Here is a 13,295-nt window from a genome sequence, read left to right on the forward strand (position 1 = left end):
ATTTTCTGGTATTAGGACAAAGTCACCAGAGTGTCATGAAATCTGGTGCTGTGTGTTGTGATCTGCCACAATCTCTGAACCTCTGCTGCTGCGTGATGGCATGAACATTTTCTGGGGCAAGCCAGCCCCACATCGTTGCTCAATGAAACCCTACCCCAAAGAGCTGACGTGGGTCCAAGCCACAGGGATCTCTAAAGTGTGTGATTTTGAAACATAACCCCATGTGAGATAAAACCCTGGAGGGAGGTGCGACCTGGCAGGTGGACAGGTTGGATGTGAGCAGGGTAGAGGCGGGGGGTGGAAGGAATCCTGAGACCTGTGCTTGATCGTGGGTCAGTGAGAGTGCAAAGTTGCAGTGCCAGAGATTAGGGAGCTGGGTGAAGCCATTTCCACCTCTCCTGTACATGTGCCTGCACCCACACTGATCCATCGCAGTAAGGTAAGCAGTGTCACCTAGTGGAGAACAGAGCCATTACACCAAACCCTGCGCAACAGCCCCTTCCAAGCACATCCCTTAGACGACCAGCACAAGTCACTCCACCTGCTTAGTGTATGAACTATATAGAGTGCTTCATAGTTTGAGTTCTATAGGAAACTGGATATAACTTCATTTGGGTTTCATTCTGTTTGCTGGTTCATTTGTTTGTTTTTTGCTTCTTTGTTTAAATTGGATTTTTTTCCTTTTTCTTGGATAAAGAAGAATTTATTTTTAATTTTTAGATGTTTTATTCTATTTTATTCTGTCAATTTTTAATTTTTTCTTACTTTTTCCTTTTTCTTTCCCTTTTTTCTCTATTCCATAAAGCTGCTTTCAACAAGCCAACCAAAACACACCTAGAATCTAGCTTCATTTTTATTTTGTCTTTAACTTTTAAATTTAGAAGAATTTAGAGAAATTCCAACTCTACAGGTAACACAATGGCACTAAATTTGTATCTTTTAGTACTCTAAACATCAGTGGACTAAATACTCCAAAAGACATAGGGTATCAGAATGGATAGGAAAACAAGACCCATCTATATGCTGCTTACAAGAGTCCCATTTTAGACCTAAAGACTGCAGACTGAAAGTAAGGGGATGGAGAACCAACTATCATGCTAATGGTTGTCAAAGGAAGCTGGAGTAATCATAGTTATATCATACAAACTAGATTTTAAAATAAAGACTGTAACAAGAGATGAAGAATGGCTTTATAGCATAATTAAGGGGTTTATCCACCAAGAAGATCTAACAGTTGTAAATATTTAGGCCTCCTACATGGAAGCAAACAAATATGTAAATCAATTAAACATAAACATAAAGAGTCTTATTAATAATAGTACCATACTAGTAGGTGACTTCAACACCCCACTTATAGCAATGGACAGATCATCTAAGCAGAAAATCAACAAGTAAACAACGGCTTTGAATGACACACTGGACCAAATGGACTTAACAGATACATTCAGAACATTTCATCCTAAAGCAGCAGAATACACATTCTTCTCGAGTACATATGCTACATTCTCTGGAACAGATCACATACTGGGACACAAATCAGCCCTCAACAAGTACAAAAAGATCAGGCTCATACCTTGCATATTTTCAGACCACAGCACTATGAAACCTGAAATCATCCACAAGAAAAAATTTGGAAAGGTAACAAATACTTGGAGATTAAAGAACATCCTACTAAAGAGTGAATGGGTTAAACAGGAAATTTTTTGCAGTTTATTTATTTTGAGACAGAGCAAGTGGCAGGGGAGGGGCGGAGAGAGAGACGGGGGAGAGAGAATCCCAAGCAGGCTCCACACTGCCAGCACAGAGCCTGAACGTGGAGCTTGAACTCCTAAACCATGAGACCATGACCTGAGCCAAAATCAAGTGTTGAACACTTAACCAACTGAGCCATCCAGGCACACCTAATCCAGAAATTAAAGAGGAAATTAAAAAGTACATGGAAGGCAATGAAAATGAAAACACAACAGCCCCAAACCTGTGGGATGCAGCAAAGGTGGTTATAAGAGGGAAGTATATAGCAATCCAGGCCTTCCTAAAGTAAGAAAGGTCTCAAATACACAATCTAACCTTACACCTAAAAAAGCTGGAAAAAGAAAAGCAAATAAAGCCGCAAAACAGCAGAAGAAGGGAAATAATAAAGATTAAAGCAGAAATCAATGATATATTTATTTATTTATTTATTTAAATATTTTTATTTATTTCTAGGAGAGAGAGAGAGACAGCGTGAGCAGGGGAGGGTCAGAGAGAGAGGGAGTCACAGACTGAAACAGGCTCTAGGCTCTGAGCTGGCAGTCAGCACAGAGCCCGATGTGGGGCTCGAACCCACGAACCGCGAGATCATGACCTAAGCGAAAGTCGGATGCTTAACCGACTAAGCCACCCAGGTGCCCCTCAATGTTATATTAAAAAAAAACAACAACAACAGATCAGTGAAATCAGGAACTGGTTCTTCAAAAGAATTAACAAAATTGGTAAATCCCTAGCCAGAGTGATCAAAAAGAAAAAGCAAAGGACCCAAATAAATGAAACCACAAATGAAAGAGAGATCACAACCAACACTTCAGAAATACAAACAATGATGAGAGATTATGAGCAATTATATGCCAACAATTTGGGCGATTTGGAAGAAATGGACAAATTCCTAGAAACATATAAACTACCAAAACTGAAACAAGAAGAAATAGAAAATTTGAATAGACACATAACTGTAAGGAATTTGAATTAGTAATCAAAAATCTCCCAAAAAACAGGAGTCCAGGGCGAGATGGCTTTCCAGGGGAATTCTACCAAACATTTAAAGAAGAGTTAACACCTATTATTTTGAAGCTGTTCCAAAAAGCAGAAATGGATGGAAAACTTCCAAACTCATTCTGTGAAGCCACCATTACCTTGATTCCAAAACCAGACAAAGACCCCACTGAAAAGGAGAACTACAGACCAATTTCCCTGATGAACATGGATGCAAAAATTCTCAACAAGATACTGGCAAACCAGATCCAACAATACACTGAAACAATTATTCAACATGACCAGATGGGACTTATTCCTGGGATGTAGAGCTGGTTTAATATCCACAAACCAATCTATGTGATCCACCATGCTAATAACAGAAAGGATAAGAACCATATGATCCTCTCAATAGATGCAGAAAAAGTATTTGACAAAATACAGCTTCCATTCTTGATAGAAACCCTCAAGGAAGTAGGGATAGAAGGATCATACCTCAAGATCATAAAAGCCATGTATGAAAGATCCACTGCTAATAACATTCTCAATGGGGAAAACCTGAGAGCTTTACCCCTAAGGTCAGGAACATGACAGGAATGTCCACTCTCACCACTGTTGTTCAACACAATACTGGAAGCCTTAGCCTCAGCAATCAGCACAAAGAAAGAAAAGGCATCCAAATAGGCAAGGAGGAGGTCAAACTTTCACTCTTTGCAGATGACATGATACTCTCGGTAGAAAACCCAAAAGACTCCACCAAGAAACTGCTAAAGCTGATACATGAATTCAGCGAGGTCGCAGGATATAAAATCAAAGTACAGAAATCAGCTGCATTTCTATACACCAATAATGAAGCAGCAGAGAAATCAAGGAATCAATCCCATCTACAACTGAACCAAAAACCATAAAATACCTAGGAATAAACCTAACGAAAGAGGCAAAAAATCTATATACTTAAAACTATAGAAAGCTTATGAAAGAAATTGAAAAAGACACAAAAAATGGAAAAATATTCCATGCTCACAGATTGGAAGAACAAATATTGTTCAAATGTCAAAAGTACCCAAAGCAATCTACATATTCAATGCAGATTCCCTATCAAAATAACACGAGCATTCTTCACAGAGTTAGAACAAACAATCCTAAAATGTGTATGGAAGCAGAAAAGACCCTGAATAGCCAAAGCAATCCAGAAGAAGAAAACCAAAGCTGGAGGCATCACAATTCTGCGCTTCAAGCTGTATTACAAAGCTGTAATCATCAAGACAGTATGGTACTTGCACAAAAATAGACACTCAGATCAATGGAACAGAATAGAGAACCCAGAAATGGACCCACAAACATATGGCCAACAGCTTTGGCAAAGCAGGAAAGAATAATGGAAAAAAAGACAGTCTCTTCAGCAAACAGTGATGGGAAAACTGGACAGCAACATGAAGAATGAACCAGGACCACTTTCTTACAACATACATAAAAACAAATTTGAAATGGATGAAAGACCTAAACATAAGACAGGAAGCCATTAAAATCGTACAGAACACAAGGAACAACCTCTTTGACTTCAGCTACAACAACTTCTTACTTGACATGTCTCTGGAGGCAAGGTAAATGAAAACCACAATGAGATGCCACCTCACACCTATGAGAATGGCTAAAATGAACAACTCAGGGAACAGATTTTGGCGAGGATGTGGAGAAAGGAACTCTGTTGCACTGCTGGTGGGAATGCAAACTGGTGCAGCCACTTTGGAAAACAGTATGGAGGTTCCCCCAAAAATTAAAAATAGAACTATCCTATGATCCATTATTTATGCAAAGGATATAGGAGTGCTGTTTTGAAGGGGCATATGCACCCCAATGTTTATAGCAGCACTATTAACAATAGCCAAAGCATGGAAAGAGCCTAAATGTCCGTCGACTGATGAATGGATATATATAAATACACACACACACACACACACACACACACACACACACACACACACAAGAATACTACTCAGTGATCAAAAAGAATTAAATCTTGCCATCTGCAACAATGTGGGTGGAACTAGAGTGTATTATGCTAAGCAAAATCAGCCAGAGAAAGACAAATAGCATATGGCTTCATGCATATACAGAATTTAAGATACAAAACAGATGAACATAAGAGAAGGGAAGCAAGAATAATATAAAAGCAGAGAGGAAGACAAACCATAAGAGACTCTTAAATACAAAGAACAAACTGAGGGTTGCTGGAGGGGTGTTGGGGGGCCGGGGATGGGCTAAAAGTGTGAGGGGCATTAAGGAAGACACTTGTTGTGATGAACACTGGGTGCTACATATAAGTGATGAATCACTAAATTCTAGTTCTGAAATTAAAAAAAAAGAAAAGAGAAGAAAAGAAAAATAAGAACCCCCATATACTGCTGGTGGGAATATAAAATGGTGTAGTCACTTTGGAGAGCATTCTGGCAGTTCCTCAAAAGGTTAAACAGAGAGGTACCATATGATCCAACGATTCCACTCAAAAACATATATCCATGAGAATTAAAAATATAAACTTGCACCCAATTTTCATAGCAACATTATTTATAATAGCCAAAAAGTGTGGAAACAATCAAATGTCCATTAATGGTGAGTGGAAAAATAAGTCATATACATATATATCGTTATTTGGCAATAAAAAGGATTGAATACTGATTCATGCTACCATACGAATGAATTGTAAAAACATTATACTAAGTGAAAGAAGCCACACACAAAGGGTTATGTATTATATGATTCCATCTGTATGAAATGTCCAAAACAGGAGCTGAGGACTTGGGGTAGAAGGAATGAAGAATGACTGATAGTGGGTATAAGGTTTCTTTTTGGGGTGATGAAAACGTTCCAGAATTAAACAGTAGTGACAGGTACAGAACACTATGAATATTCTAAAAACCACTGAACTGTACCTTTTAATGGGCAAACTGTATGCCATGTGAATTATATCTCAGTAAACCTGTTTTTACAATCAGAGTGAGAAAGCAGAACTGGCAAAATGTTAACAATTCGTGTATCTAGAGGAAGGGTAATAGGAGTGTGAATTCTATCACTGCCATATTTCTGTAGGTTTGAAATTTTTCAAAATGAGATCTGAGAAAATAATGCTAACGAAAGGTGGTTTGGGAAAACTAGCACTGTCCTCAAGTAACAGAGGTTTAATTTTTCGTAAATAAGTGAATTCTAGGATTGGCAGAGAAGGATGTAACCAAAATCAATAGACAACTAACCGAAGTCAGGAAACCTACAGTCAAGGGACACTCACCTGGTTGAGAAGTATCAGTCCATCCCCTCTTCGCTCGTACACAATAATCCCATCTTGTATTGGGGTCCTTGACAAATTTTCCAATATCTTTGAAGAGTTCACAAAAAGACATTTGGCTGGCTCGATAAACTGTGTAGTAGAGTAGGGCAGCCCTCCATAAAAAGGGGTCTTTTCTAAAAAGGACACTGTGAATACTTGCCAGTCCTTCCTCTGTGGGATTGTTTGGCTTTAGTTCATGTTTTTTACGACCAGTCCAACTATTCCATGGCTGCTGAAGGTTGTTAATACCTCGAAAATAATGTGTGCCTATGAACAAGAAAATGCACACGAAAAACAAGAAATGACATTCTCATTTTAATTCTTCTCCAAAAAAAGATTCTACCAACAGTTCTAAAACTAAACTGATGTATATCTACAAATCAAAACAAAGTGGAAAATGGCCTGACCCTAGAGCCCTTTGTACCTGCCTTCAGAAGGACTACATGTGTCATTAGGAGAGGTAAAGGGAAGAATCATAGGCTTGATGTTTGGAAAAAAATCTGAGAGAGCACTTAGTTCAATTTCCCTCAGTTTCAGAAGGGGGGACTGAAATCCAGAGGAGTTAAATGACTATCTGTTCTTAATACAGCTACACAGTGCCCTAAAAAATCTAATTTGAAATGAGACATTAATATCTTAGCTCAGGTGAAATGTAATAATTTCATTACTTTCTGCCAAATACTGCTAAGAAAAAAAAACCATTTATAAAAGAATGTTTTTTTCATGCTGATTTCTGATAGTACAAATGAACAAATGGAGAAGGGCCACCCTACCTATTTCATGCCTCAGCATGCCCTCCAGCCAGTGCTCACGTGCAGTGGAAACATTGATGGTCAGCGTTGGACATCCATTTACCACTGTCATTGAAGCTCGGGAAAGCAGGTCTTCAGTGAGATGAACCACAATCTAAGGAGCAAGAGGAAGAATATAAATATATAAAACAAAACATAAAGGCTGGGCAGAGGCAACCTTCACAGGAAACCACACCCGTAAATCAGATGTTTTTATTTTGCTTATACCAATTCAAGTTTCCCAGAAACCTAGAAGATGAAATGCAGGGTCAATGACTTCTGACCCTTCCCCTTTTGAGCCGGGGAAAACTCAAGAACCTTTCCTGGATTGAAGGACAGTAGAGGGCTGTGCTCTCAAATACAGTCCCCCCTGATTACAATGATGCAAAGGAAGGTATAGAAGTCAGAGTCCTGTTCGCTGTTGGGCCAAAGCTTATTTTGAACCGGCTACTAATAAGAGGAGGCACTTAATTCTCTTCATTAAGAATTTTCATGAAACAATTCTGATAATCCCATAAACTACACAGAAATGGTAGTAAATAAAGAGAAACACAAATTGAGCACAGTAATTCAATGCAACAGAAACTTTAGAGTATTTAGCGAGACTTCCGGGTGCCTAATTTCATGGGCAGATTGGGGATGGGAAAACAAAACCTGCAGAGAAAACCATATAGCACTGGGAGTTAAAATGCCAGCAGTCATCATCTCACATCATCCCGATTCATACCTCGCCCATGCAGCCTTCTTTCATCATGTACTTCCTAACGTGACTCCAGATTCGAGTTTTAGATAGCAGGCTGCCACCGGTGGCCTGCTCAAATTTTTCATAACTTCCATATTTCTGTAAAGTCAGTTCCATAATATTGATGGACTGTAAAAAAAACAACAACATACACACACACACACACAGATAATGAAAATAAAAAGCCTTGCATTAGTTTGAGATGAGTAATAAGCCAGTTATACTCTTATTGATCATGACTTGTTCTGTGTTTATTGATTTCCAAATGAAACTGCAACTGAGGTACCACACCTAATCCTAAACATCTTTCACTCGTTGTCACAAAGTTTTACAAACATCTCTGTACTTAAAAATGCTCTTTCCGTGTTTGTTTCTCCTTCACATGCTGAAGGATAAAGGTAGTGCATACAGTGCCGCCATCTGACAGGCTGAGGAGATAAGGCAGAGGGCTCCTTGGCTTCTCAAAAGACCATTTGGTGGTTTGGCAACAGAAGTCAGATCAGAAGGCAGGCCTCCAGATTAATCACTAAATTATAACTGCCACTTGGATAAAGAAAAAAATAGCCCCAATTTTTAAAGAACACACAAAATAATCCACCATTCTTCCGTGACAATCTTATAAAATCTGAAGTTTTCCTGGGCTAGTCTTTCATAGAAAACAGTTTCAACATTACTAAAAACATTTTTATCTTTCATTCAGGGCAGGATATAACCTACTTTTCATTCTTTATAAATTTTCACATCAAAAGAATATGAAAGTTGAGATCTTTTCTAAACACAGATATACAGAAAAGAAGACTAAAAAAACTAGTAATGAATCAGACGCTTAGTATCTCAAAAAAGCCACAAGGAAAATGTTAAGGACAGAAAAGGATCTATGAAAGGTCTTTTGGGAAAGCAGCTAGAAAATGCAAATATATCTTATAGGAACTAAGACAGAAGCTAGAGAATCCATGCTATTAAGTCTAGTTTCCTACTCTCTGACTAGTAAGGATAGATATTAAAACTACCAAGCACTAGAGTCAGACTACTTGCATTGACGCCTTGGCTCTATCCACCTTCTGGCTGTAAGGCCATGGGCAAGTCACTAACTTATTACTAAGCCTCCTCATTTTTATTTTGTTAATGTTTTTTTAATTTATTTCTGAGAGAGAGAGAGAGAGCGAGCAAGCACGAGCATGAACAGGGGAGGGTCAGAGAGAGAGATACAGAATCTGAAACAGGCTCCAGGCTCTGAGCTGTCAGCACAGAGCCCAACACGAGGCTTGAACCCACGAACTGTGAGATCATGACCTGAGCCAAAGTGAGACGCTTAACTGACTGAGACACCCAAGCGCCCCAAGCCTCCTTATTCTTAAATGGGGTAACAATAATGTCTACTTCATGGGTTTTTTTGAGAAAATTTAGTCAATCTTTATAAAGTATAAATAAGTAGTCAATACTTGTCAATTATTACATCATCCTCATGATCATCATCATCGGTATGTTCATTCTCTGTAAATGTCACAGCTGTAGATAATATGCTCAACACAAAAACTAAAGAAAACACACTTCAAGTTATAACACAACATATATATCCCCAATGGAAAAATATGTATTACTAAAAAACTAGGCAAGTGACTTAAAGTTAGCATAACAAGAAATGGCTTCTATAGGATTTGCCTGGCTTCTGTTCCCAAAACTGTTCTTGAAAGCCTTGCAATTCAAACTGTGGTCCAAAGGGTAGCAGCACTGACTTTGCATGTGAGCTTGTTTCAGATGCAGAACTTGGCCCCCCACCTAGCCTACTGAATCGGAACACACACTTTAACAAGATCTTCAGATGACTCATGTGCATGGTAAAAATTAGGATCTCAGAGAATGGGAATATAGCACAAAGAGGCTACATTTTTTTATATGACAACTATGATAATTAAAAGAATAAAAGTATATAATTAAAAACCCATTTCAGCAGATTAGCAAAGATTTTTTGCATACCCCAATCTAATGATCCCTAGTCATCACTATATCAGAGTGAGAAGAAGGTAAGAAATTTGGCCTTAATTCCAGGAGAGACAGAAGGGGTGCCTTCTATATTGGACTGACATTTAGACATAAAAAAGGTTAAAGAAATTTTTTAATATAACTTGTAGTTATAGGTTTTTAAAATGTGTACTTAATTTCAGATAAAACTGGCTTTACTGGCATACTGGCATATGCTTACTCACTAGAAAAAATGTTGTTATCTGGTTACTATGGTTGACCCCATTTATCTGCAGGGGGATATGTAGTAAGATGGCAGTGGATGCCTGAATCACAGAGAGTACAAAAGCCTATGTACACTATGTTTTTCCTATATATACATACTTATGATTAACTTATAAATTAGGCACATTAAGGGTTTAAAAATAACTAATGAGAAAACAACAATTATAACAATACACTGTAATAAAAGGTATGTGAATGTGACCTCTCTCTTTCTCAAGATATCTTATGGTACCATAACCCACTCTTCTTCTTGTGATGATGTGAGGTGATAAAATGACTACGTGATAAGATAGAGGGAGATGAATGACACAGGCAGCAGCATTAGGCCACCACTGACCTTCTGACAGTATGTCAGAAAGAGGATCATCTGCTTCCAGAGTGAAGTTGATCTCGGGTAACTGAAACTGCAGATGAAACCACAGATAAGGGGAATTACTGTGCTTATTATAACAGATATAAAAGAATTTAGAGAATTAAAAAAAAAACTTAAATACAGGTGTTCTCTGTTATCACCAATAGTAGAAGGCTATTAAGTATTCATATTCATAAGCATTCATAGTCATAATAGGAAACAGAAATTTGATAGAAAATTTATACTAAAAAGGTACCCTATAAATACAAGAAAGAAAACATACCTTGGCAGCTTAACAACATTTAGGCAACCTTTACGCCTACAAATTTTTTGATTCATCAAATAATGAATTAAAATAGTGGGGTTTTTGTGGAGGAGGGTGCAGTGATTTTTCCATCAGAATAATATACGACAGCACATAACATCCTTCATTTCATCCTGACTTACATGGCATTATAATGGTGGCAATACTCCATGGGAGCTTTATCCATGTTCCATAAAGCTTACGTTAATAGGATGTCATGTCCAATCATTCTTTAAAGTGCCTATCCTACCATCATCTCTACTGATTTCTTTCATCATCAGTTTTTCAACTGGTCCAACCTAGACAGATTTGTCAGTGATCACAAAGATCTCCAGCATCCTTCACTAACCTCAAGAAATAACTTCCCAATCTACTCACATTATAATAGTCCCCAGGCACAGGGACAGAAACAGTGGTTAAATGTGTGAATACATTCAAGCTCTAAAAGAAAAAGCAGAAACGTTGAGTGGTCACTTCATCAGTGAATATTTTTACGTTACAATTTCTGCTCTAGGCAATCTCTTAACTGCAGGCCACAAAAATTTTAGGAGTATGATCTCAGCTTTGGAAGAAGGAAAAGGCAATAAGCAACGTAAAAGGGCACAAGGAAGCCTGTAAGAATATACCTGAAGGCTGCTGTTCTTGTTTGGGATGGTGTGATGGACTGCATTGAGGTTTATTATCTGTACTTTTCAGAAGTTTTAAAATTCTTTACAATATGCATATATGTTAGTGTTATGATCAAGAGGAAAAAGTTATTCTCCAGTTTTACAGAATTATGGCTGACAAATAAAAATAAAAATTGTGGGGCACCAGGGTGGCTTAGTCAGATAAGCATCTGACTCTTGATTTCAGCTCAGGTCATAATCTCACATTTCGTGAAATTGAGCCCCAAGTCCAGGCTCTATGCTCACAGTGTGGAGCCTCCTTAGGATTCTCTCTCTCCCTCTCTCTGTCCCTCCCCCATTCATTCACATGTGTGTATGTGCTCCTGTGCTCCCTCTCTCAAAATAAACAAACTTAACCTCTCTCAAAACAAATAAACTTAAAAAATAACAATTGGGTATATTTAGGTTGTATCATGTGATGTGTTCTCTTAAAGGCATACAATGTAATGAGTTAATATATGTATACATTGTGAAATGATTACCACAATCAAGTTAATTTACACATCTATCACCTCATGTAGTTACCGTTTTTTTGTGTGTGTGGTAAGAACATTTAAGATCTTAGCATATCTCAGGTATACAATATTATTATTTTTAAATTTTTAAAATTTATTTTGAGGAAGTGTGAAAGAGAGAATCCTAAGTAGGCTCCACACTGCAGCACAGAGCCTAACACCTGGCTTCCAACCCATGAACCATGAGGTCATGACCTGAGCCGAAATCAAGAGTTAGACACTCAACTGAATGAGCCACCCAGGCGCCCCTACAATACAGTATTATTAACTATAATCATCATGCTGTACACTAGACCCAGAGGACTTATGCAGCTTATAACTAAAGCTTGTACCCTCTGACCTACATCTCCCCATCCTTCCCCCCAAGTTTGTGATTTTTTTTTAAGAGGAAAGGAAGAAGTTTTATCTAGTCTCCCTTTAGTTCAGAGAATCCCTATCTATACCACCTGGAGCATTAAGCTTTCACATACCTTGTCCACAGAGCAAACTACTTCTAAAAGGCAATAAATTTCACGTCAAATCTCTCTTCTCCATTAATACCATCATTTAAGTTACTTGGTGGAGAATTAAAACAAGAAGGGGCTTAATTATTTTGCTCCAATCATCACTTTCTTTGTTTTTAATTTTTTTAAGTTTATTTATTTTGAGAGAGAGAAAGCACATGTGCATATGAGAGGGAGAGGAGCAGAGAGAAAGAGAAAGAGAGAGAGAGAGAGAGAGAGAGAACATGTGCACATGAGAGGGAGAGAAGCAGAGAGAGAGAGAGCAAGAGAGCGCATCCCAAGCAGGCTTCCTGTGCTGTTAGTGCAGAGCCCAATGTAGGGTTCAAACTCACTAACTGTGAGATCATGACCTGAGCGGAAGTCAAGAACAAGATGCTTAACCAACTGAACCACCCAGGTGCCCCTCCAATCATCACTTTCAATTTGCTATCCAGGATATCACCTTCCTATGTCTAAATATCTCAACCAGTTTCCTTAGCTTTCCAGTAATTTTCAAGTATTAAAAAAAACAAGTACACTTGAAGTCAATTTAATCGACTTTAAAATGTCAATTACATATACTTTAAAGCTCCTTCCCCTGAGGCCTAAAGAACCTTCCCTGGGAAAGAACAGTATAATGGCAATTTGATTCTCATTCCTCCTCAGTTTTCTGGGCCCCTCTTTCCCTTGAGTATACTGCGGGCTGGAGAAAGGAAACAACAATTCCGCTGTAACTGGTTGGGCCATGGTCCTCCTTTGGTGACTTGAGGGCTGGCGCAGCCCTGTCCTAGCTGGCGCCTCCACTGCCGCATGGCTCACTGCAAGAAGCCCCCGGAGTGGACTAATAAGAAAACCCAGTAGGAAAACCCAAAAGACTTCACTAATTCTATACTCATTTTATGAAATACATGCAGTCAGTGACAATAATGCTGACAAAAAGAAACGCTGATAGTTTTTAATGACGTGAGGAAAAACAGGAATGTAAAGTATATACTAATCTCAATTACGAACACTAGGGCTGGGACAAGGAAAACACACTAAATGTCAATAGTGATTATCTGTTGGTGACAGAATTATGGAATTTTATTCTCTTATCTATGCTTTTCTAAGTTTCTATACTGAACATGTATTTCTTTTATGAT

The 13,295-nt window shown here is 38.2% G+C and overlaps 1 protein-coding gene across 4 annotated transcripts in view; it reads right to left on the bottom strand.

The window, feature by feature from the left end:
- KIAA0895 (KIAA0895 ortholog) overlaps nt 1-13,295 on the bottom strand; it is a 55,076-nt gene that overhangs the window by 15,162 nt on the left and 26,619 nt on the right. For 2 of the 4 annotated variants that reach the window (XM_039239142.1, XM_039239143.1), the window contains exons 3-5: nt 7,571-7,714; nt 6,826-6,958; nt 6,014-6,319 (exon numbers count right to left, since the gene is read on the bottom strand). In XM_039239142.1, coding sequence (XP_039095073.1) covers nt 6,014-6,319; nt 6,826-6,958; nt 7,571-7,714 — 583 coding nt within the window. Of the gene's footprint in view, nt 1-6,013; nt 6,320-6,825; nt 6,959-7,570; nt 7,715-10,169; nt 10,189-13,295 lie in introns of those variants that run through there. The other 2 variants (XM_039239145.1, XM_039239144.1) reach the window with 2 other exon arrangements.

The sequence above is a fragment of the Hyaena hyaena genome, unplaced genomic scaffold, assembly GCF_003009895.1.
Source record: "Hyaena hyaena isolate Hyena2069 unplaced genomic scaffold, ASM300989v1 scaffold_153, whole genome shotgun sequence".
Taxonomy (NCBI): Eukaryota; Metazoa; Chordata; class Mammalia; order Carnivora; family Hyaenidae; genus Hyaena; species Hyaena hyaena.